This window comes from Myxine glutinosa, chromosome 11, assembly GCF_964187855.1.
Source record: "Myxine glutinosa chromosome 11, kmMyxGlut1.1, whole genome shotgun sequence".
In the NCBI taxonomy this organism is placed as follows: Eukaryota; Metazoa; Chordata; class Myxini; order Myxiniformes; family Myxinidae; genus Myxine; species Myxine glutinosa.
In genome coordinates this window covers 68,120,182-68,147,107 of record NC_136271.1, presented here as the reverse complement: position 1 = coordinate 68,147,107, position 26,926 = coordinate 68,120,182, and the positions used below count along the sequence as shown (strand labels likewise).

General features: G+C 46.6%; 1 protein-coding gene and 1 non-coding gene across 2 annotated transcripts in view; one reads left to right on the top strand and one right to left on the bottom strand.

Annotated features, from left to right (window-relative positions):
• The window catches only part of FRMD8 (FERM domain containing 8), a 54,856-nt gene extending 29,326 nt beyond the window's left edge, over positions 1–25,530 (bottom strand). Inside the window, exons 1-2 of the mRNA XM_068130808.2 lie at positions 25,087–25,530; positions 22,955–23,021 (exon numbers count right to left, since the gene is read on the bottom strand). Coding sequence (XP_067986909.2) covers positions 22,955–23,021 — 67 coding nt within the window. The 5' untranslated portion in view covers positions 25,087–25,530. The remainder of the gene's footprint in view (positions 1–22,954; positions 23,022–25,086) is intronic.
• A 518-nt stretch (positions 25,531–26,048) lies between these two features.
• TRNAK-UUU (transfer RNA lysine (anticodon UUU)) lies at positions 26,049–26,121 on the top strand. The gene has a single exon. It is a non-coding gene; the product is annotated as a tRNA-Lys (tRNA).
• The last annotated feature ends 805 nt before the right edge of the window (positions 26,122–26,926 follow it).

Here is a 26,926-nt window from a genome sequence, read left to right as displayed (position 1 = left end):
AGTGGAAAGCCTTCCCAGAAGAGTGGAGGCTGTTATAGCAGCAAATAGGGGACCAACTCCATATTAATGCCCATAATTTTGGAATGAGATGTTCGACGAGCACATACGGGTGTAATGTTCAGGTGGCCACATACTTTTGGCCATGTAGTGTATATATCTATCTATCTACATATATAAAGCAGTAAAGTATGTTTGTTTGTTTGTCCTCTTATAACTCGAGAACTACTCATCGCAGAGAAAAACCAAAGGCATATTCGGAATCAGTACGTCTCAGAGCAACTACAGCACACCTTAAATTTAAAAAAACTTCGGGTTTTAAAATTAGCGTATTAGCGCAGAAACGCTAGCAGAAGAGGGAGGGAATCGAAGGGAGGGAGCGCAGGGAGGGAAGGGGGGAGGGGGAAGGGGAGGAGGGGGGAGGGGGGAGGGGCCCTTCTTCCCCCGGGCACCCCCACACCCTCCCCTCCCCCCATTCCCCTCCCCCTCCCCTCCTCTTCCCCCTTCCCCCTCCCCTCCTCCTCCCGGCAATGCCGGGTACTTCTGCTAGTGTGTATATATATATATATATATATATTAGCCGAATGCACCCGGCGTTGCCCGGGTTCTTTTTGAATGAATTTACTACTATAATTCAGCTTTTTACTGGTGGCTGTAGAAGATTGACTACTATAATTCAGCTCAGCTTTTAATTGCGAAATGGGCCCAGCCCAGCCGAGTTGGCCTTGACCGGCCTCGCCACCTAGCCTATAACCTTCCCGGGGCCCGACCCGACATTTTTTGTTTCAGAGGTTTCCTCCTATCTTTCACCGTTCAGGAGATTAGCGCGTGGAGACAAACAAACAAACAAAAACTTTCTTTTATATATAAAAAAAATAATATAATAAATATAGAAGAAGACATATAGAAGAAGACATATAGAAGAAGACATATAGAAGAAGACATATACAAGAAGACATATACAAGAAGCCATATACAAGAAGACATATAGAAGAAAACATAGAAGACATATGGAAGAATACATATGGAAGAAGACAGAAGACATATAGAAGAAGACATATAGAAGAAGACATATAGAAGAATACATATGGAAGAAGACATACGGAAGAAGACATACGGAAGAAGACATATGGAAGAAGACATATAGAAGAAAACATAGAAGAAGACATATGGAAGAATACATATGGAAGAATACATATGGAAGAAGACAGAAGACATATAGAAGAAGACATATAGAAGAAGACACATAGAAGAAGACACATAGAAGAAGACATATGGAAGAAGACAGAAGACAAGAGATAGATCGAATATATATATATATATATATATATATATATATATATATATATATATATATATATATATATATATATATATATATATATATATATATATATATATATATATTGTTACGGATCGCGGTTAGATGTTATTTCGACCGAGCGGTGGTGTATTACCGCGACCTAACAGTTATTCCCCGACTCGACCCCGATTCCACCCAAACGTTGACCAAATCGCGCTATGCTAAATCAATGATGGAAAGAACACAACGACTGGGATAGATGAAACGACGCAAGGGGTACAGTTCTCAAGACCTCCGGAGGAGGATATAATTACAGTGGGGGAGAAAAGGGGTAGATTACAAGGTAGTGAGGTAAAGGCACAGAAGAGATAGGCACTTAAATACAATCTTATTTTATCCCAGACAGACCACAGACAAACGGGACAAGGCTGACTTACACAGGGATTGATGGCAGGAAGGGACAGGTAGTCGATAGCACAAGGTGCACCTTGGCTCGGGGACAGGATCAAGCACGGTCCAAGAGATGCAGGGAGGCCTCACAGCGCTCGGAGGTGGCGTCTTTCTTTCTCCAAGCTCAGCGCACATCTGACGTCACCACTCCCTCGGCTGCGCATGCTCAACGGGGAGTGACACGCCCTCGGCTGGTTGGCTCCGCCCCAGATGGGACCGGTCCGCCGCTTCCATTGGGTGCGGGGGTTACCGGGCTCCGCCCTTGACGAGGAGCTGACAGGGAGCCCCTATTTGGTAACCCCGTCGAGCACATGTTTGATGGCGGCTCGTGGGGAAGGCCTCGTGCCCTCCCAACACCCCCTACCAACCAAGCCGGAGTGAGGACGCGCACTCCCTGTGCAGGCCGCCGCCATTGCTGTTGTTGTTGTTGTTGTTTCTGAACCGTGAGGAAGAGCTGCAGGGAGGTATTGGGAGGTCCTAAACTTCCTAACGGTGCCATACAATCACATTCTGGTGCAACGAAGGGTCAGAATTAATGGAAACGAGTCCTTAACTGACATAGACTAAGAATAACTAGCAAGATGTCCTATAGTTGTCTTACATGAGATGCGGTGAACCTGGGCATGACATTTAATGGGGGAAATAGGGGGAGGTCGGGTCTACAGAGTGTTGTTTACAGATAATGGGACTAGGGAATGGGGGATTGGGGATAGTTAGGAAGTATTGAGGAAATAGGGGAATATTTACAAGCGGATATGGATGGATGCAAATCCCATATCCGCAACAATATATATATAGTTGCGGATCTCTACGTCGGCCTTTTTCCCCTTAAGAAGGGGGGATTAATCCCCTTTGTTTTTGACTGACCGATGTGAGTCCTGAAGTTGCACAGCTTCCTCCGGAGAGGCAGGGGCGCAACCTCGTTCGCGACCGCGGACAGATGTTAATTGCCGAGCGGTTTAGCAACCGTGGCACGAACCATTAGCAGAGACTAAACCCGATCCTGAAACGTTGGCCAAAATCGCGCCACAGGTTTTCAATGGGGAAATCACAAAGACGACCTGACGAGCATGAAGAAGAAGAACGAAGGTAGGAAATACAAATATAATTTATTACTAACTATTATTTACACAATCAAAAGAACCAAGAAGGAAAGAAAAGAAAATAATTTACAGAAGGAGGGAAGGACCAGAAGACAGTGCAAATTCTAGCTTATACTAAACAGTCTTACTTAACCCCAGGACAAGACAGAAGACGGACGACAGTCAGACTTACACGGGGGGATGATGACAGGAATGGCAGGAAGGAGAGGAAGGTTCAGCTGGAGGTGGATTGCTGGACAGACGAGGAAGTGGTATCACAAGGCGGGAAGGATGCGGGTCCGGTTGGTGTGTGCTCGAGGTGAGCAGCCGCCGACCCTCCTCGAGCGGCTTCGCACGGCGGCGTTGCTTCGCGGCCGCGGGTCGAACCGCCGTTAAAGCTCAAAGCTGCGGTGGTTCAAGCTGCGGTGGTTCAAGCTGCAGTGGTTCAAAGTTCATCTCCCGTCTCTGCCGCATCTCATCTCTATGGTGGGGGCGTCCCGCCGCGGGTTATATCCCACGCCCTACCAAGCCATACCCACCGAGTCCTGGTTGGGCGCGAGGGCTTCCCGGCTCCACCTCCTGGTGACGAGGGGCGGGCCACGCCCGTGATTTGGCGGCTCCTCCCCCTTCTTCTCCGAGACAGAGCACATGGCCAATGGCGTCTTGCGGGGTAGAAACCACTCGCACCGCTGGGATAGAAAACCACTCGAAAACCACTTTCTGGGATAGAAAACCAGAAGGGGGCCTATCTTATTTGAAATCGGTGCAATGCAGTGTCAATTAATGGAAGACAGAGCCTTAAACTAATACACATAATAAGGAGATAACTACTTAAAAGGGTATATGATTGGCTACGTGTATGCGATGGATTAACTAGGACGATGACCTTTGACCTTTACACTACGGAGGGTGATATTTACAACAAGATTCATTACACTTACAACAATAAAAAAAAAACACAGGATTCTCAAATCCACAACAATATATATATATATATATATATATATATATATATATATATATATATATATATATATATATATATATATATATATATATACATACACTAGACGACCCATGACCCGTTGGGTCAATATCAGTCTGAATAGATATGAGAATAGAACTAAAGCGAACGCTGGACATCATCAGGGAGATTATTTGGGCCAGCAAGCCATAAGGCTCACCTCTCCAGCGTTCTAAATCACTTACCTGTGACACGTGATTTCGGCCCTTATCTCCGATCACGTTTTTCTTTTTTGTTTTTTTTTTCAGAAAAAACACGCGACCCGTGGACTACCACGATTTTGTTGTCAGAGGACACTTCTGATGACGATGTTCTTTGTCGACGATCCTCCATTTACATAAACTCGCACATTCTCTTTCCTCTTCCCTCGACTGAGCGCCACATACAGCTGACCATGCTGGAAGACCGGTTTCTCCAGGTAGACCAGCACATTCTCCATAGTTTGCCCTTGTGCCTTATGGATCGTCATTGCGAAGCAGGATTGTATGGGGAACTGGCAGCGCTGCAAAGGGATATCCTCAGCTTCCGACAGATTTAGTCGGATCCGAGGGAGCATTACAGTTTCGCCTTCAAACGTTGAACTTATGATCCTCGCAACTATAATATTTCGAAGCATGTCCTCAACAATCATACGCGTCCCGTTGCAAAGTTTCGGAGGGTCCAAGTTCCGCATCAAAATGATAGGGGATCCTTTTTTGAGCTCGAGGTTGTGCGGCGGCAATCCCGAGACTTCAACGGAATCTAGGAATTCCGTTGGGGAGTGCGTCGCATCAGTAACCTCAGTCACACTGTTGAACGCAGCATACTCCTTGCTAGCACCAGGGAACCTTGTGATGCATCTTGAATTGATGTTTCACATCACATCGTTGAGGGGCACTAATATAGACCTTGCTGAAAAAACCTCCATCGGATTGGCGAATGATGGATATATGATATCGATGCACTCATCGAGCCCACTCGCTGTCAGCAGTATATCCTCTGGCAAATCTATCTCATCATCCGCATTTTTCTCGATTCTATCCTCGCCGATGTCGAGCAAAAATCTTGAAAACTGCCCACTTCCGTCGGTCAGTTGCATATTAGTTCTCAAGTGAAACATTCCAAAGCTCTGCCATAAGTAGGACTTCTTTATGCACGCATTCTCAACGTCAGCATCACACCCTCTTTTCACCACGGGCAGAAGTTGACGGAAATCACCACAGCATATCGTCAAGATCCCTCCAAAAGGCTCATCTTTGTCACATACATCACGCAACGTGCGATCCACAGCCTCGAAACTCTCTCTCCTGATCATAGGACACTCATCCCACACGATGAGTTTTGTACTTCGAAAGAGGTCTGCGATAGTGGAATTTTTATCGATGTTGCATACGCCATCTTCCCTCGGTGTCAGAGGGATTTGGAACCTTGAGTGCGCTGTTCTTCCACCAGGCATGAGGGTAGCAACTATGCCAGATGAGGCCACCGCAAGGGCAACTTCTCCACTCGCTCTCACTTTAGAGAGAATCAGGTTAATAAGAAACGTCTTCCCTGTGCCCTCCAGGCGCGTCAATGAAAATCATTGATGACTGATTCGTGCGGATGTTGCTATTCGCGTCCATAGACGTGAGGTGTGATTCGTTGTCCGCGTCCATAGCGCCGTCGGAGGGTTGATACGACATTCTTCCTGCAAATAGTATTGTGTTTGTGCTATCGTTTTGCCGATCATCAAATGACAAATAAATTACATTGTGAAAATTAAAGATTTCAAATAAACCTATTTAAAGTGTATGCGCATATAAATAATAAAAAAAAATCGAAGAAATATCTCTCGGTAATTTCCTGAAACATATTTTACTTCCGGGTAATAATGTGGGATGAAATAACGAAGATATATACTGTATGCCTGTTATTTTAGGCGGTGTATTTTCGTATATCAACGTGGCGCGATTTTAAAAATATATCTCTGCAATTTCCCGTGTGTGCGTGAATGTTCTCAATTATTTATTTTACCGAGTCTAAAACCATCGATAAAAATGAAATCAGATGGAAGCGTTAATAATTTAAAAAATCGAAGAAATATCTCTCGGTAATTTCCTGAAACATATTTTTGCCGATCATCAAATGACAAATAAATTACATTGTGAAAATTAAAGATTTCAAATAAACCTATTTAAAGTGTATGCGCATATAAATAATAAAAAAAATCGAAGAAATATCTCTCGGTAATTTCCTGAAACATATTTTACTTCCGGGTAATAATGTTGGTTGAAATAACGAAGATATATACTGTATGCCTGTTATTTTAGGCGGTGTATTTTCGTATATCAACGTGGCGCGATTTTTAAAATATATCTCTGCAATTTCCCGTGTGTGCATGAATGTTCTCAATTATTTCTTTTACCGAGTCTAAAACCATCGATAAAAATGAAATCATATGGCGAGTTAGATTGAACATAAAGGCGTGAGAGAGACTCAATGGCCTTGAAGATACAAGCCTTTCAGAATTCATTTCGTTCTATAAACGGAAACTTTCATCGGATTTTCTTCCCGTTTTTTTTCAACCGAGTCTAAAACTATGTTAGCGACTGTGAAAAATGAAATGATATATCGAATTTGATTTGAAATAAAACTGAGAGAGAGAGCAAGACACCACGGGCCTACAAAACAGGGCTCAAAGCTATGCGAGTTAATAAAATGGTGGATATTACTACTCTCTCAAAGGGGTTAGCCACGCCCCCGGACCGATCGAATGTTACACACAAACACGCAAGATTTCAATTTTATAATTATATAGATATATATATATATATATTGTTGCGGATATGAGGACTGTATATATTTTTTTGATTGTGTGAATTGTTATTATTGTTTATTCTGCGCCCCCCTGCCTCCGGAGCTGTGTAAAGGTGAAAGGGCATCCCATAATTAGTCCACAAGCATACACGTCAGCCAAATAATAGAATACCCCTGTTTGATAGTTATCTCTTATTCTGTGTTTTAGGGTAAGGCTGTGTCTCCCATTAATTGAAGTACTCCATTGCACCAGTGAAAGAGAATAGATCCCCTTTAATTCCCATCCTCAAAATCTCCATTCCCTTTTACATCCCCTCTGGTGATTGCCAACCCTCGATTGCCAATTACCTCCCCTCCAATAACCGCCATTGACCACGAGGCAGGGTCGGAGAAGAAAGGCGTGTCTCCACCTCGTCATAGAGGGGAAGAGGGGCGTGCCCGCCCGTCGTCATCAAGGGCGGAGCGAGAGGGTCGCGTGACCAACCAGGACCGAGGTGAGCACACCGATGGGCGTGTCAGGAAGGCCGGCGGCTTGATCGCTGGAGGCGCTATAAAAGGCGCGCACGCAAGAAGCAAGTGAGAGAGTCGTGAGGAGTGAGTCAGTGGAGTCGGTGGTCAGTTGGTTGCGTTGGTTGCGGTGAGGAGTCGGTGGTGGTGGTCAGTTGGTTGCGTTGGTTGCGGTGAGGAGTCGGTGGTAAAGAGTGAGTGGACCAAGAAAGAGTTGAGGGTTTGGACCAGACGAGTCGGACAAGGCCTGGCAAAGCACGCGACGTCCACAGCAGCCACAACAGCAGCTTGGGGGCCTGAACGGCGGTTTGGAGCAGGGCCGTGAAGGAACGGCGGCTGCTAAACACGCCAGTTGTGCTGCAGGACCCCCTTGGACCTTCCTCTCCCTCCAGCCATCCACCTCCTGCCTTTCCACCCTTCTTGTGTACGTGAGTTTGTTTTGTTTGTTCTGTCCCTGGGTTAATTAAGTCTGTATAAGCTAATAATTGCACTGTGTCTCTGATTCTTCTGTATATTATTTTATTATCTTTCCTTCTCCTTGGTTACTTTGAGCATGTAAATAGTAGGAATAAATTTAGTAGTATTTCCAACCTTTTTGTCTTCTTCTTCTTCTTCTTCTTCACATCCGTGTCGCCTTTGTCTTTTCCCTATTGAATAGCTGCGGTGCGATCCGGCCAACGTTTGGGTGGAATCGGGTTCTAATCGGGGAATAACTGTTCGGTTATTCGGTTGGACCATCCGCTCGGCCCATCATACCATCTAAACCGCGATCAGTAACAATTGGTGTCTGGGAGTGAGATTCGGGGCCCGAACCAAATTTTTAAAACATCTAAAAAAAAAATTTGGTCAAAATTTGGAGCGGCCGAAATTTGTTTTGTTTTACAAAACCTGAACTTTGAAATCGCGCCATGGCTGGTCAAGGCGACGGGATGTCGGTGGGGGAGATAGAGGGGTTAGGAGTAACCCAGGATCAAATGGAGGGGAGCAATGAGGAGGCGGTTGAGGGAGTATCAGACGCACAAAATGGCGGCCTCGCGCACATGATTATTGTGGCGCCAAATTTAGCCGCGCCCGTGACCGTAGCAGCGCCGTCGATGGATTGGGGCCTATTTATGGAACAAATAAAGGCGCTCATGGTCCAGACAAGTGAAGACCTGAGGAATGACTTGGGAAACCAAATGGAGGTAATGTGGAACCGGATGGATGCTCAGAGTGAGCAATTGGGAGTAATGAGGGACGAAGCGAGGAGTACCGGTGAGGGATTAAAACATGGGTTAACGGGGGTGGAAAATAGAATGGCTGCCCAGGAGAATCAGTTAGAGGGGGTGAAAAATGCGTTAATGGGGTTAGAAAATAGGATGGAGGACAAATTGCGGGAGATAGGGGAGCAATCCGCCCGAGAAATTAAACAAATGGGAGAGCAGATAGAGGAGGGAAAAATCGGGGTAGAAACCAAATTGGATGCTCAGAGGGATGAATTGGGACAGATGAGGGTGGCATCTACAAAACAGATGGAGGAGATGAAAGAGGAGATACGACGAGGTGTGAGTGAGGAGGTCTCGGGGCTACGCGAGGAGGTAAAGCGAGGTGAGAAGCGTATGGAGAAAGAGGTGAGAAATAATACGGCTAGGTTACAGGGGGGAATAGAGGGTCTGACGGAGGAGGTGGAACAGCTGACAGAGGGACAAACGGAGTTAGTGGAGCAGGTGGAAAGGAACACTGCGGTACTAGGAGGGTTAAAGGCGACACAAAAAGAAATTAAAAACGAATTAATAGCGACACAGAGGCAATGTCAGATGGTACGTGAGGAACTGACAATGAGGGTGGACGAGGTGACAGAGATAATGGAGACAAAGGACCGGCAGGTGAGGATGCACATAGAGACGGTCACGGTAGCCTTAGAGGACGAACTTGAGGAGACGCACTGGGAAATAAGAGAGGTGAAGCAAAAATTAGAGGAAGTGGAAGAAGAGGTGAGTGAAATTAAGAAGGGACGGACAGAAACTAAGAGAGAAATAAAGGAGGAGGTAATGGAATTGGTACAAGGTCGGTGCTCAACTCATGATGTGCTGCTCACTAACCAAATAAAGAGTTTGCAGGTGGCAAAAGAGGTGCGGAGACGAGGTGCCAAGGTGAGTGGCGATATAATCGGAAATGTACATGATGTGAGGAAAGCTTCAGTCGGCTTGGGGATTGGTTTGGATCCGGGTGTTCGTGAGAGGCCGTTGGTGAAGTGTGTGACAGGTCAGGTGTGCGCAAAAAGAGGTGTGCGAGAATGTCCGACCATGGGGTGTGTGAGGAAAAAGTGCACGCCAAGGAGTGAGTGTGCTGTCGAGAGTGAGTCGGTCGTAGCGCGTGTGCGAGGGGGTACATGGAAGCGCGGTGTGGTGAGTGTTACGGAGGAAGCAACGGAAAAGTGTGCGCAAGAGTGTGCGCGAGAAAGGTGTGTAACGGACGGGTGCATGAGAAAGGAGTGTGCTGTCGAGAGTAAGGGTGAGTGCGCTGTCAAGAATGGAGGTGAGAGTAGTGAGAGTGACACGGAGCGTGAGTTGGTTGTGACAGGTGAGCGAGGATGTACACCTGGAATGGAAGGATGCACACCTGGAATGGTAGAGCGTGTGTGGGAATGCACGCTTGAGTTGGTCGTGAGGCACGTGGTTGGGTGTGCGAGTGAAAGCACACCTGTGATGGTCACAGAGGAGGTGACCGAGGAAGGGGCGCGAAGAGGTGTGTTGGTGAGGTGTGCGAGCGACGAATGTGTGCCAAGGTGTTCGGTGGTCAGGTGTGTGACCAAGTCTGTGAGCGGAATGAGTGTACCGAGGTGTGTAAGGAAAGGTACGAGGAGCATTGAAACAGCTGGAGGTATGAGCAAGAAAGGGGTAGCGTATGCATGTAAGCATCCAGGTGAGGCATCGACGGTAACCGGGTTAGCGGTTAGAGCGACTTTTAGCCGAATCGGGCCCTCGGTGCGTGCCGGGCTTCGCGTGCCGCGAGAACCAGCGGGGATCCGAGCCGCGGCGGGTTCGAAAGGACCGCCGTACGCGATCCACGCTGGGCCTCGCTTGGAACGGCCGCGTCCGTGCTCAACTAGGCGGAACGGGCAGCTCGATAGGAAGGGTCGTCATGGCGACCACTTTTTGTTGAGACGTGCCGGCAGGTCGAGATCGGGACATTGGATGGCTCCACGCCGAGGTGGTGCGTGGGATCTCGGCCCGGGTAAGCCCCCGTCCCTGCCACGAATGCGGGACGTATCCAGCCGCTGGCACAAAACAACCCGTATTCATTGCTCGGCTGTACGAAGCCGAGCTTTAGAAGGGAATTGGCGCACCGAGAGGATCTAATAAGTAGACGGGTGATGAGGATAGTGTTTTGGCCCCGTAATTAGAAAAAGGCAAAATTTGATTGGCAGTAATGATTGGCAGATGATGGGTAGAATTGACAGTAAATGGAAAATTTTTGAATTGGTTGGAATTTGGGTGTGCCAAATTGATAGTGGGACCTCCCCGATGTGGTGGGATGGCAAATCCACCATCCCTCACAGAGGGGGGCAAATGCGCTATAGTTTATGGGGTTGATGGCAGTGAAAACTAGCCCAGGTGGGTTAGGATATATCGTGTGTAGGGATCTAGCGAAGATGACATTAGGTAACGTTAAGGTTAGCTAGTGACTGATACCTGTAGTGGGGACGCAGGTAGATTAGCGTGGATGATAATGACGTGGGAGCGCAATAGTTTAAAGGGGCGACTGGGAAGCGCAAGTTTCAGAGGGGAGTAGTTAGCTGAGATGATGCCGTGTGTTTGAAGATTGAACAGGTGTGATTGAACAGGTGTGATTGCACAGGTGTGCAACGACAGGTGAATGGAGGACAGGTGTATGGAATAAATGGTATGGAGTATTGGAATGGATGGTCGTGGAGTGAGTATGGTGGAAATTGTGGAGTGGAGTGGATGGTGCGAAGGTGTGAATGGGGGAAGAGTGGACCCCCATCACGGATACCCGGGGCGGGTAGTGTAAAGTGTGTTAATGTCATTTAGAAAGTAGTTAGGATGAAGTCTCCTCGCACCATCTGCATCCACTCACCTGAGGTGACAGGAACTCCGCACCATGCCATGTTTTATTATTTTTCATTGATGCAAATGTTTGGATTGTGAGACGCATCATGACGTGGGTGTGACATTGTGCTTTGATGTTCCATCTCTGCCTCCTTATGAGGATTGATGATGAATTTGGTGATGGCAAATTTTGAAGTAGAGGGATTGTGGCGACGAATTTGGTATAGGAGAAATATGGGGAAGACGTGACAGTAGTGACGAATTTGTAAATGGGTAGATTTTGTAAATATGGGGTAAGGGCAAGGGTAGTGTAGGTGACAGGGGGGTGACGTACGGTAGGGACGAGCTTTCTCACTTCGCCCTCCGTACGCATTTCGCCTTGCATTGCCTTATTGATGTGTACCCTTGTGACCTTACCCCTCGCTCATTTGTCTTTCCCCTTTTGTCTCCCACATGACCTGTGCGCCATTGGGTGCCGAGGGGAGCGTGCGTGAGTCCTCCATTGTGCGCCCGGAATTCCCAGAACCAGCTGTCTGCATCGATGCACCACATTATGGACCACAGGTCTGTGGCCGAGCACCACTTATGGACCCCATGGGTTGGGGCATGGCCCCTCTGCTGGAACCGGCCATGAGGGCCCGAAATCTTGCTGGCGGACCTTGGCCACAGGGCACCGATGCCCCACAGGTGAACCACACTAGTCGGCCCTGTGGGCCATAAATAAAATAAATAAAAATGGACACATTGGGTGCAAGTTTTAATACAAATAGGCCGCCAGTAAGCAAAGCAAAGGAATGACAACAACTGGAAGAAATGATAATAACCAGCAGAGGGAGCCGAAGAGCAAGAGATCACCTGCAGGGTTAGGGGTTGTTTGGTTATTTTTTTTATTCTTGAACAATGGTGACTGCACCGATTGGTGCTTGGGTGTGTATTGGTGCGGTTTTGGGTGCTTTAATGGTGCATTGATGCAGAGCAGACTGTCTCCCCCCCCAGAAAGAACAATCACAGGTCCTGGGTTAGTTTTGTAAATAAAAATAGCGTCATTGTAAATAATGCTTCCCACCGTCAGTGTATAGTTTGAAGACCATTCTGCAATTCGGTTAACTGTGGGCGTAAGTCTGTTAGGCAGGGTGCAATGGAGCAGCGGGACACATTTATTTATGTTTTAAAACCGTCGCACTCAGGGTCAGGTTAAAAGTAGAGGGAACTACACCTACGCGTCACACTAAAAATAAAAGTTGTAGGCCCGGGACGTGCCTAAGAGGAGGAGGGTGCAGTGTTGCAGATATGAGGACTGTATATATATTTTTGATTGTGTGAATTGTTATTATTGTTTATTCTGCGCCCCCCTGCCTCCGGAGCTGTGTAAAGGTGAAAGGGCATCCCATAATTAGTCCACAAGCATACACGTCAGCCAAATAATAGAATACCCCTGTTTGATAGTTATCTCTTATTCTGTGTTTTAGGGTAAGGCTGTGTCTCCCATTAATTGAAGTACTCCATTGCACCAGTGAAAGAGAATAGATCCCCTTTCATTCCCATCCTCAAAATCTCCATTCCCTTTTACATCCCCTCTGGTGATTGCCAACCTTCGATTGCCAATTACCTCCCCTCCAATAACCGCCATTGACCACGAGGCAGGGTCGGAGAAGAAAGGCGTGTCTCCACCTCGTCATAGAGGGGAAGAGGGGCGTGCCCGCCCGTCGTCATCAAGGGCGGAGCGAGAGGGTCGCGTGACCAACCAGGGCCGAGGTGAGCACACCGATGGGCGTGTCAGGAAGGCCGGCGGCTTGATCGCTGGAGGCGCTATAAAAGGCGCGCACGCAAGAAGCAAGTGAGAGAGTCGTGAGGAGTGAGTCAGTGGAGTCGGTGGTCAGTTGGTTGCGGTGAGGAGTCGGTGGTGGTGGTCAGTTGGTTGCGTTGGTTGCGGTGAGGAGTCGGTGGTAAAGAGTGAGTGGACCAAGAAAGAGTTGAGGGTTTGGACCAGACGAGTCGGACAAGGCCTGGCAAAGCACGCGACGTCCACAGCAGCCACAACAGCAGCTTGGGGGCCTGAACGGCGGTTTGGAGCAGGGCCGTGAAGGAACGGCGGCTGCTAAACACGCCGGTTGTGCTGCAGGACCCCCTTGGACCTTCCTCTCCCTCCAGCCATCCACCTCCTGCCTTTCCACCCTTCTTGTGTATGTGAGTTTGTTTTGTTTGTTCTGTCCCTGGGTTAATTAAGTCTGTATAAGCTAATAATTGCACTGTGTCTCTGATTCTTCTGTATATTATTTTATTATCTTTCCTTCTCCTTGGTTACTTTGAGCATGTAAATAGTAGGAATAAATTTAGTAGTATTTCCAACCTTTTTGTCTTCTTCTTCTTCTTCTTCTTCACATCCGTGTCGCCTTTGTCTTTTCCCTATTGAATAGCTGCGGTGCGATCCGGCCAACGTTTGGGTGGAATCGGGTTCTAATCGGGGAATAACTGTTCGGTCGCGGTTGGACCATCCGCTCGGCCCATCATACCATCTAAACCGCGATCAGTAACAATATATATATAGGGTGTTTCAAAGCAATGGTAACACTTCTGAGATTTTTTTTTTTTTCTTTCCTTTGCAGTCAACTGAAATGGCAACAACATTGACTTTGGAGCGAAGAAGAAAGGTTGTTGCATGGATGGACACCTTTCAGTCACCCACGGTGGTTCGCAACAAATACAGAAAGCATTTCAACTGTGATCCACCCTCAAGATTGACCATTTATCGCGTTTACATCAAGTTCGTCGAAACCGGCTCAATTGCTGATAATGACAAAGATAACACCAGTCGACCACGAACAGGCCGATCCCCTGTAAACATAGCTGTTAAACAAGAAGCTTTCTTGCGTAGCCCAGGGAAATCAGCCAGACAATTCAGCGTAGAATGTGCTCCTCCCCGGGCAACGGTGTGGAGAATCTTGAACAAGGACCTGGGAATGCGACCATATCATTTGCAGATTGTGCAAGCCTTATGCCCTGCAGATAAAGCTGCTCGTGTTGAGGCTTGCAAAGTTTTCTTAGAGATGAAGAATTTGGAACCTGACATTCACAGGCTAGTGGCATTCAGTGATGATACAACCTTTCACATAAGCAGACGTGTGAACAAAGACAACTGTGTCCAGTGGGGTACTGAGAATCCTCGTATTAGGCGTGAGTCTCAATGAGACAGTCCCAAGATGAATGTCTGGTGTGCAGTCACTGGAACAGGAGTGGTCGGGCTGTATTTTTTGGAAAACGCCACAATCAACGGTGGTGACTTCTTGCACATGGAGAATTACGCAAAGGACAACCTGCCACTACAAATCCGACTTACCAGATACTTTCAGTTGAATGGTGCTCCACCCCACATTGCTTCGAATGTTCACACTCATCTTAACAGAAAATGACCGGACATGGATTGGCAGAGGGGATGTAAAAGGTCCCACAGTTTCTTCCACAAACAGTTGGCAAGATATTGATGGCACCCTCAATAAATTACAAATTCCTCCCTCAAGTGCAGGCTGATCTTCTCAAATATTCCTTCACACCAGGTTCCACTGCTCGGTATCTCAGAGCATAGTTGCAGTGCATGTAGCAACTCCTACACAATAAACAAATCAACATGCCCAGGTGTTCATACGCCATATGTGAATGGCCATCTTCAGCTATGATTGGCAACAATAACATGCTGGAAGTGACATCACACTGGCAAAGCATTTTGGGTAAAATCAATGTGGTGGCCAACATGTTCACGTGTGGTTATAGAACAGAGATGCATCATCAATTTCATTGTGGATAATATGAAAGCAGATGAGATTCAGAGGCAAATCTCTGCACACTTTGGTGATGCAAGTCTTCTACATAGTTGGGTCTTTATATCATGCAATTAGTTGGAAAAATGGTGTGTGATCTTGAGCATTCTTGCATGCAACCAACTGTGGTTAATAAATAAAGTTTAACTGTGTTAAACATAATTTTTTGGAGAAGCACTGAATTACTACATGTGGAATTGCAGAAGAATTGGATATTAGTGATGGAAGTATGGAGTGAATCATTCCCACTTGAAATTAAACAAGCTCAGTGCAAGGTGGAGACCAAAGGAAATCATTTTTAATCAAAAAAGTACAGCTCTCCACCATGGGGTGACACTCCAGCATCATGGCTGTCTATTCTGGATTCTGTGGAATTTAAAGCTCAAAATTATTTGAATCTCCCATGAGGGGGCCGAAGCATAAGGTCTGTTGCTCTCATCACAGATAGGTTACTGGTCTCTGTTTTCTACTGTTTAGTTATCAGCAATGGTCCCTCTGCAATCTCTGTCCACAAACCCTCCCGAGCAACTACAGGGTGCACGGGTTCTTCCAGCTATTCCCTTCTGCTTAAGCTTCCAAAATGCAGACTGACTGAACACTTCAACTTTTATTCTTTGTTTCTGCCATCTACGGAACTACCTCCAGCTCCCATAAGCTGTTCTGCCTCACTCTTCCATAATCAATCTCGAAGAAAGATTCTTTCTTGAGCAGTCCAGGTAGTGGTTCTTTCGTACAGACAACAAATGAAATACCAAAAGTCAATTCATAGGTTGGTGGCGCAGTGGTCAGTATAGGTCATTGAACGTTACGTGGATGTTATGCCTGTACCGATTGGAATGTATTCCAGGAAGAAGAGGCCATTCAACATTGATAGGTGTTCAGAGGGAATTCTGCAAGGATCTATCCATTCTGACTCAGGAAGTGATTACATATGCAAATGAAAAGCCAGCCATGGTTTGGCAGTTACCCAAGAAACAAACTTGGAGCAAGGAATGTGGTTCGCTTACTCTCCATCATGCTTTACAGCATCTTGATAAACATTGCTCCACCTATGCTAGGCTTATTAGTCCCCTACCGGTGTACACCGGAGGGGACTATAGGTTTGCACGCTGTCCGTCAGTCCGTCACGCAAAGAACAGTTTCCGGACTTTTTTTCTAAACTCTTAATGCTAACGATTTCAAACTTGGTACATGGTTTCCTCATGATAAGTTACAGATGAAGTTCGAACTTCACGACGTTTCGATCATTTTTGAAAAAGTTATGGCACTTTGAACTTTGGGAATTCTGATAATTCTGATGACCCTTAACTCTGCCATTTAAAGTTTTAATTTCCTTTAAAAAAGATTTTCTCTGCAATAATTGGACCGATTGAGATCAAATTTTCACCGTTGGGGGGACTCGGTCTGTAGAATATTTTAATGGTAATTATGACGTCACAGGTCACGTGTTTCGGCCGCCGTATTGTTTTTCGTGAAAACACGAAAACCCCTTTTTCTCTGCAACGGCTGAACAGATCGAGGCCAAACTTTGCAGGCAGGATCGCATACCCATGACGAACAAAAACATCAATGAGTATGACATCATGCGTCACATGGTTTCGGAGTTATGACATTTTAAAGCATAACCTTTTAAAACCTAGCTCCTCCCTCATTTTTGATCCTATCAAGGGGAAACTTCACAGATGTGTTCAGCATATCAGTCTACTAAAGTTACCTTTTGGAATTTGCGATAGGTGACGTGGTTTGGCAGATATCGTTAATTAAACGAAAATATTTTTTAAATGGATATCTCTTGAATCGCTAGTACCTCAGACCGTGAGTTGGTAATTATATAATTCACACAGTGCAATACGTGCAGACCGCCCCACGGAGCGACCTTGCGGGCTCATCAACGAGGCGACGCGTGGCACACGTGTCTCAGCATACCTCAGATCAAGTTTGAAAACCAGCATCTACCGTGCATAAATTTGCATATTCGATCATTTTTGACAAAGTTATGGCACTTTGAACTTTAGTAGGGGACATGTATTGCAGCGCAATAATCAGAATGCTTGTTTTTTTTTATAGATTTTAGTTCTGCTTTTAATACTATGTTACCGTTAAAATTGCATATGAAATTACTTGCTCTTGATCTTGATGGTTCTTTGTGAAAATGGATTTTTGATTTTTTTTTTTAATCTGATAGGCTACAAGTCGTTAGAATGGGATCTCACTTTTCAAGTCCAATCGCATTGAATGGTACTCCTCAAGGATGTCTACTAAGCCCTTTATTGTATTATCTTTTTACCCATGATTGTTTCTCATCTCTTGAAAATTGCCTGATTGTAAAGTTTTCGGATGACGCAACTGTTGTGGGACTCATTCATAAAGGCCAAGGTTGAAATTGTAGATTCCTCTCAATTTCTCGGTATCCATATTTCTGATGATCTAGGCTGGGAAGTGAATACGTATTCATTGTTGTGTCAAGGCCCAGCAGCGGTTGTACTTCCTGAGGCGACTTAAAAGTTTTCATGTCAGCACTACCGTTCTTGTGAAATCTTATCGGGCAGTGATCGAGAGTGTATTGCAACCCTCCGTCACCGTCTGGTTTGGTAGAAGCACAGAATCTGCAAGGAAACAATTGCGCCGTGTTGTTAGAACGCCATCGCCAATTATATATTGGAGTGGAACTGCTTTCGATAGATAGTCTATGAAAACCGGTGTGTTGAAAGAGCCCAGGCAATTATTCGCGATGCTTTCCATCTCGCGCATTATCTTTTTCATTTACTGCCAGAGGAAAAGATACAGAGCTATGAGAACGAAGTCTGAGCGTTCAAAAAGATCATTTTATCCCACTGCTGTTCGTTTTATTAATGCATTATAAACTATTGTGATGTATTTTTAACAAGCACGTCATGGCAAATTATATTGTATATTATCATGCATATAGTCACAAACTATATATAGGCCCACGAAGCGCCGTGATGACGTCGGCAGCTGATGGGCGTCGCCCGGGACTAGCTGGTATCATGTGTGTGTTTCGTGGTGATAAGAGTCCTTAAGTTTTGCAGTTTTGTTTATAGTTTATTTTCATTCATATTTAAATTTAGCAAACGAGGGAGTTCCAATGCTTCAATATGGATTCATAATAACTGTCCAGACACCTTGAGCTCCCTGTATTGCACGGTTCGGTGCTGGGGTTCTGACTCTGAGGCCTATGTGGTTCTGCAGTGACAGCCCTTCTGTTTGTCTCGGTGCCGGTGAGGTTCACCCTCCCTCCCATGCGAGCATGGATTGCATGCCCCTGTTCGTGGATGTGGCAGTTTTAGTGAAGTTTGGGTTCATGACCTTTCGGGCCTCTCCTGCAGTGGCCGGGAGGCTTCTGGCGGTGGGTTTCATCGGCGGGATTTTAAGCAAGGATTGTGATGGAAGCATGCCTGAAAACTTGGGAGTCGTGAGTGGTGCCATATTCTTGGCTCTGTATTTTGCCCTCGTGCCCATGCTTTCCTTGGGCTGCTGGCTATAACGAGAACTGTCCTGGATTTCGATGGATTCGGCTCCTGGCTGCACACCTGGCTCTGTGCTGCACACTTCTCCTGGGCGTTATCGGTGAGGTTTTAGATCTGCCTTGGCATCACAGATTGTGATGCACTCCCTTCCTGCCATGGTTGCCCTCCCTCTGCCCATGACCTATCTGCTCGCCATCAGGCCCACCAACGTGCTCGTTCCTGTGCCTCTCTGCCCGCTGCTTGATCTGTGTGTGGACCTTTGTATTCTCCGCTGCATATGCATGCATAAAGGAGGGTTTACCGTGGGAGTTGTTGTATGCAGATGATCTGGTGTTGATTGCGGAAAGTATGGATGGACTGAAGGAAAAGATGAACAAGTGGAAGGAATGTATGGAGACAAAAGGTCTGAAGGTGAATATCGGAAAGACAAAGGTGATGGCAAGTGGTAAAGCATGTGGTGAGGTGGAAAGAACTGGGAAGTGGCCGTGTGCTGTGTGCAGGAAGGGTGTCGGAGTGAACTACATTCAATGTACAATGTGTGCTGAGTGGGTTCATCAAAAATGTAGTGGTCTGAGAGGGTCATTAACCAGTGTGGCAGCTACATTCAAATGTAAGGTGTGCACAGAGGGAGCTGCAGATGGAGGAAATGTTGAGTTGGATCTTGGAGACGGCGTGAAGCTGGAAGGTGTGAAAACATTTTGCTACCTTGGAGACATGCTGAATGGAGAAGGTGGATCAGACTCGGCAACGGTTGCTCGAGTGAGATGTGCATGGAAGAAGTTTCGGGAACTGAGTGGCGTGCTGATGAGGAGGAGAGTGTCGCTGAAGCTGAAGGGAAAGGTGTATGCTGCATGTGTGAGAAGTGTTATGATTTATGGGAGCGAGACATGGGTAATGAACGTAGAGCAGCAACGAAGGCTGGAAAGGGTGGAAATGCGAATGGTTCGATGGATGTGCGGAGTATCGTTGAGAGAGAGGAAGACAAATGATGAATTGCGAAAGATGATGGGAATATTGCCTGTGATTGATGCTGTGAAGAGGAACAGGTTGAGATGGTTTGGTCATGTATTGAGGAAGGATGAAAGTGACTGGTTGAGAAGAGTGATGGAAGTTAATGTAGAAGGAAGTAGAGGACGGGGAAGACCGAGAAAGACTTGGCTAAAGATGGTGGAAGAAGAAATGCGGGCAAGGGGGTTAACAAGGAGAGATGCAGAAAATAGGGCAAAATGGAGAAGATTGTCATGGGGACCGCAAGGCTAACCCCCGCTCTAGCAGGGAACATGGCCTTAAAATGCATGTTGTTGTTGTGTGTTGTATATGCATGCGACTTCTCCATGTTTTTCTGTGCAAACGCCATGTATATCGCCGAGGTTGTAGCTGGAGGTCGGGGAGACGGTCACTGTAGCAGCCTCCGTGGCTTCTTCAGTTTGGTTGAACTTCATGGAGAGGCTTGGTACAGCTATTGTTTTTTTTCTCGCTACACTTCATGGTGCCTTTGTCGACTCGTGCACCACTCTGGGTCGACTCTACAACAACTGATTGTTTTGTTCTAATTATTTTGATCTATTATTTTTGATTTACATTATTTGGATATTTTTAATTATAATACAGTGAAACCTTGACTTACGAGTTTAATTCGTTCTGTGACCGAGCTCGTAACTCAATTTGCTCGTTTCTCAAATTAAATTTCCCCATTAAAATGCATTGAAATGCTATTAATCCGTTCCAGCCCGCCAAAAACCACACCAATTTTTTTTTAAATATGCAGTATATATAAAAATATCTCGCGCTTTATATTTCACCTGTATGCAGCATACAAGTTGGCAGGATGGCCTGGACTGGAGGTACGCACACTTGACTCTAAACTGTCCAGCCTGGGTTTGAATCCCGACCCAGCTATAACCTGTCATGTCGGTGTTTCACAGGCAGGGTGATTCAATGTGTGTACCGCTAAACTGGGCGCCCCGTTTGCGTCCCATTAGTTGTTGGATGTTAAGGATCTCACCGTGTCTTCCACAAAGAGAAGGCGAGCTATCGCCGGCACTCTGAACAAGTTGTGGCCTGGCATGCTCTTCTCCTCTGCCGTTATATACGTCCTCCTCGGCATCTTTTTCCAGAAGAGCCCTGTCTCGTCACAGTTGAAGATTTGCTGGGGGATGTATCGTTCGGCTTCTATCAGTTCGGCAAAAGTTATAATAAAATCTTCAGCTGCCTTCACATCTGCCTCACCAAGTCGACAACACGCACACCTCGCTCATGTTTTTCGACGATTGCGTGTTTTATATCCAAGCACATCATCCTCTTCTTCTTCTCAGTACTGCCCTTGGCACTCAATTACTTAGGACCCATGGTTAAAACTAAGAAATTTTCCAAAATAACCAAAATGCGAAAACAAAACAGCAGCGATATACGGCAGATATGCTTGCACAGCAAGATAACCACGTGACCGGAACCCACCTGGTGGCGGGTGGCGTAAGCTCGTAACTCAGATCTCGGCTCGCATCTCAAAGCAATAAACCGCCCGAGCGACGGCTCGTATCTCGGAAAACTCGTAAGTTGGTGCACTCGTAAGTCAAGGTTTCACTGTACTTCATATTGCCTTTCATATTTCATATCATATTCAATGAATGATCGTTTTAAGGCCATTTTCCCCGCTAGAGCTGGGGTTAGCCTTGCGGGCCCCATGACAATCATGGTTCCCTGTTTGAGGCAATGTTTTTTATGGCCGGATGCCCTTCCTGACGCCAACCCTTGGTCGCCTCTTACGATGCGCAGGGATACGGTGTACCTATTCTAAAACGGGGTACACACGGTGCCATATCATATTCAATACATAGGCTTTTTGTGTTGAAATAACTATTTGTTTATGCATTTTATAACTTGCATCTTGCTGCATCTTATATTATTATTGTAATCATTGTAACCTCATATTATTGTATTGACCCTTATTTTTCATATGTTATACATGTCTGTGTATGAACTTGTATTTTTTTATTTTTTTAAAATAAGCAGTACTTTTTAATTAATTGTACTTATTTGTAGATGTTATTACGCTCATTGCTATTTTTATTTTATTTTATTATTTTGATTTTAATTCTATATTGTAAATCATTTACAATTCAGCTTTTCGCTGCGATGAATTGATTTGACAATAAACCAAACCATAAACCAAACAATTATATTCCACATGTTCTTTCCTCTACATTCTGGACTTGAGCCATTTCTTACACTCCACACGGACTGGCCACAGAAGCCCCAGGTGCGAGATCACGCAAACGCGGCAGAACGTCACAAAATGAGGATAAACAGTCAGCACCTAGGACCACCCCTTTCCCGAAAGCTTCAAAAGTCAGCCAATGACAAACTATTACCAGACAGAGCAACAGACAGGGAAAGGGAAGGGGGGAATAAAAGTGGCTATAAATATCTGACACAGCACAGAAGTGTGTGTAAAGCTCAATACGTCTGCGTCACTTCCCCGCTGTTTAATACCTTTACTAGCAAGGGTGTATGTTGCTTCCTCAGGTGTGTTTGAGTTTTTGTGTGTTTGTAGCTCGTTTTGCTGCCTCTGCGCCTCTGCCCCCCACCTCACCTCTTCACCTCGCTTCACGTCGCCCGCTCCTTCAGTGCCTTTCAATTATGTTTCACTTTTTCTCGTCTCCGCATATCCACGCACCTTTTAGCCTCACGCCACGACACATCTTCACTTAAACCAGGTTGCCTCAACTCGTTGCCAGCAACATCGTGGATCCTCACCTGGCCACCCTTGTCACAAACTGCAGTATACCATTGCATCAGGCGCACAAACACACCTTCGGGCGCTCTAAGGTAGTACAAACGGAGTGGAGGAAAGAGTGCGAGGAGGTGAATCCAAGGACCATCAGGCTAGACCATTGGGCGACGGCAACTCTAGTGTCGAGGGTCCACAACACCAACCCAACTTCTTCTTTCTCATCTGGCATTGTGAGTACAAGCTGAGACAGTCTTGACTTCCTGTCCTGCTTTGATTGTGACATAGAGTGCCTGAGGGCCACTGACCCAGGGTTGATTGGCCTCCGATAGACAATCGGGTGCGGCACGTAACGCTGGTTCGCTCGGCTGATTAACATCCGCTGTGCAGCCTCCGGCATGGTTCCCCATTGGCTTCAATCATCTCTCAGGTACGGTAAACTGACCCTGGGCGCGAAGCTCCGGCAGAGACGAGTGTTGTAGATGGCATCCGTAGTCTATTTGTAGATGCCTCGGACTCGGAATTATCAGAGAGCAGTGAGATCCATTACAGTATGTTAAAAAGTGGAGCCATTGGTGTTTGCTTTTTTTTTTTGAAGAGATGGAGAGGGATGGGGAGGAAGCGGAGGAGGGACTTGTCTACACACATGTAGAGTAGCTCAGTACTTGTGTCCAGGCTGCTGCATGTAGTGCCAATACATGTTCAATTTCCCTTTACCACAATATCCTCACCTCTCATTGACAGAGAACTTTCACTGCCCTGCCGAGCCAGTGTAACCTCTTCTTCCTCTTCCGCCATCTATGTGCAGAATATAAAACAGAATAATCTATACAACTAAAGTGTAATAACAAAGCAAGTCAAAATGAGAGCAAAACCTATCCTTTTACACAAGACAAAGCCACACCACATCACAGCCCCGTACAGCATGGCATTGCACTACCACACTCACAGCAATGCACAACGCAATTTACCCAACACGCAAAAAAATTATATTCAAACACTTCAGACAATAACTACATCCCATCACATCACCACAGCACTGTACGGTACAAACACATCCAGTCACCACCGCCCAGTACGACCAAGTCACGTCACCACTGCACAGTACGACCAAGTCACGTCACCACTGCACAGTACGACCAAGTCACGTCACCACTGCACAGTACGACCAAGTCACGTCACCACTGCACAGTACGACCAAGTCACGTCACCACTGCACAGTACGACCAAGTCACGTCACCACTGCACAGTACGACCAAGTCACGTCACCACTGCACAGTACGACCAAGTCACGTCACCACTGCACAGTACGACAAAGTCACGTCACCACTGCACAGTACGACCAAGTCACGCCACCACTGCACAGTACGACCAAGTCACGTGACCACTGCACAGTACGACCAAGTCACGTCACCACTGCACAGTACGACCAAGTCACGTGACCACTGCACAATACGACCAGGTCACGTCACCACTGCACAGTACGACCAAGTCACATCACCACTGCACAGTACGACCAAGTCACGTCACCACTGCACAGTACGACCAAGTCACGTGACCACTGCACAGTACGACCAAGTCACGTGACCACTGCACAGTACGACCAGGTCACGTCACCACTGCACAGTACGACCAAGTCACGTCACCACTGCACAGTACGACCAAGTCACGTCACCACTGCACAGTACGACCAAGTCACGTCACCACTGCACAGTACGACCAAGTCACGTAACTACTGCACAGTACGACCAAGTCACGTCACCACTGCACAGTACGACCAAGTCACGTCACCACTGCACAGTACGACCAAGTCACGTCACCACTGCACAGTACGACCAAGTCACGTCACCACTGCACAGTACGACCAAGTCACGTCACCACTGCACAGTACGACCAAGTCACGTCACCACAGCATAGCACAGCACAGCACAGCACAACACAACCACGTCCCATCGTCACTACAGCACAGCACAACCACGTCCCATCGTCACCACAGCACAGCACAACCACGTCCCATCGTCACCACAGCACAGCACAGCACAACCACGTCCCATCGTCACCACAGCACAGCACAGCACAACCACGTCCCATCGTCACCACAGCACAGCACAACCACGTCCCATCGTCACCACAGCACAGCACAACCACGTCCCATCGTCACCACAGCACAGCACAACCACGTCCCATCGTCACCACAGCACAGCACAACCACGTCCCATCGTCACCACAGCACAGCACAACCACGTCCCATCGTCACCACAGCACAGCACAACCACGTCCCATCGTCACCACAGCACAGCACAACCACGTCCCATCGTCACCACAGCACAGCACAACCACGTCCCATCGTCACCACAGCATAGCACAGCACAACCACGTCCCATCGTCACCACAGCATAGCACAGCACAGCACAACCACGCCCCATCGTCACCACAGCACAGCACAACCACGTCCCATCGTCACCACAGCATAGCACAGCACAACCACGTCCCATCGTCACCACAGCATAGCACAGCACAACCACGTCCCATCGTCACCATAGCATAGCACAGCATAGCACAGCACAACACAACACAACCACGTCCCATCGTCACCACAGCACGGCACGACCACGTCCCGTCATCATACTCATAGTCACCGGGGCACAACTTATCCCACAAAAGACAGAACCCACAGTTGCAGAAAAAAAAGACTGCAGCTTCTTCCCGAATCAGATTCGAACACAGTACTGAGCAACTGTTGATCATCTGCAAGAAACCAATCAAAAGTGAAATTGGAACCTTAACTTGGCCTTGATTTTTGTACTTGTTACGAACAGGAATTGGTATGCTCACTTTACCTCAGTAATAAAATAACACTTACCGATAACTGATCTCTCAATAACTCCTTGCTTCAGTCATCCACTGCTTCACACCTCCTGGCTCCTAGGCCCGTATTTACCGCTTCGTCGCTTCCGTTGTTAACACCGCAGGATATTATTATTATCCACTTCTTCCTCTTCTTGTTCGGATTACTCTTCTTCTTCCTCTCAATAATTTAACTTCAATGCATTCCTACCTGATTTGACAGACGTTCGTCCCTCTTTTCCCAACTCCGCCTCCCCACACAAACATCTGTCATCTGCCTTTCCCGCCGTTTCGTCACGCCCACAAATTCCTCCTTCGGTGCTCCAATAAAGCAAGATATGGAGTGATCTGTGGAATCGGCTTTTGCGTTTGGGTTCACAGAGAGCAGAGACCCATCCCAATTGATTCCAGTGACCTCGGTGACTTTTACGTCACTTATAGTTACACTTACAGTTACGCTTACGCTCTGCGTAACGATGTTTCGTTTCTCTGGTACAGAGACAACACATTCTTTGTAACGATATATCTTCGATAAATGAACCACAATACGGTGCTTTCGTTGAGTGTTGAAAAACTTTACGATTTTGCAGTGTATATATGGATCTCTTCATGTATGGTGTTTGATGGGCCATTGAGCGGTGTAAGATATCAGCCCAGGATTTATGGAGGTTCATCGAAAAAAATCCTTTATGAGGGACGAGTTGCAAAAATATTCATATATAGGCGTGTGAAGCAGCCAATCGGAACGCAGAACCTTGCAGAACAACCAAACAAACAAAAAAATTCCCGCGTATTATTTTCTAAAATCTTCCATCAGTTTCCGTACAATAAACAACAATTGTTACTTTCCTCACAGAAGTCATCGACGTTCAAATCCTCTGTCCCCACGTCGAACAACAATGGTCAAAAAATATTTAATTTTAGCTTTCGCAATACAGAACAGAAGAAAGAGAAGGGCGAAAGAGCAGCAGAAGAGAAGCCCGGATAGCTCAGTCGGTAGAGCATCAGACTTTTAATCTGAGGGTCCAGGGTTCAAGTCCCTGTTCGGGTGCTAGTTTTTTTTTACCAGCATCTTCATGGTTGGAGCATCTGCTCCTGCATCGAATTTCCTTCTGAGGAAATTGATTATTTCCAGCATACACCCGCATCCCTCGGAGAGGTGTGTATACGGGTTGATGTTCCTCCTCTTCATAAACAGCCACGATTATTCCCACGCTCTGGTCTCGCTTGGCGCGAGTCTTTCACGAACCAGCTGCCCAGGTCCCCCGTCCCACGATGGTGAGAGCAGGAATTTGGAATTCGCTCCAACGCCTTCGTAAAGGACACTGTGGGATCCTCAACGTCTATCCGAATAACGCCACATTGATGAATCACCCTAACCTGTTTTTTTATTTATTCGTACGCAGCCTGTAGCTCGGCGGGTAACACAAAAAACTGTTCACAATGTCATTCAAGCATGAAACATGACAGTGATATTCTTATACAGATGCTCTTTAAATCCAGTCGTTTAATTAGCCACCGAGAAATTCAACATGGCGGCCATTTGTTTCAAAATGGCCTCCAAAATTGCTGAAGTGGTTCTGGATTTTCCGACCTCGCAAGGTTGAACAGGCTGAGTTGTTGTTGTGTTGTCCCAGTCAGTTCTGCTTGGAGATATGGAGATAGCCGATCATCTCACAGGAGCGACCCAGGGATCCCTCACATCCAAGATGCCTGCACAGTCTTCAATGATATGTTTTATTGTGTGTGGAGCGGCCTGGCAACGGTTGCAGGTGTCGTCAGTGGTGTCGTCGAGTCGATGTTTGTCGTGTAAAACTTTTGGGTGGTGTCCACAGTGAAGGTGCGAAAGGTGAACA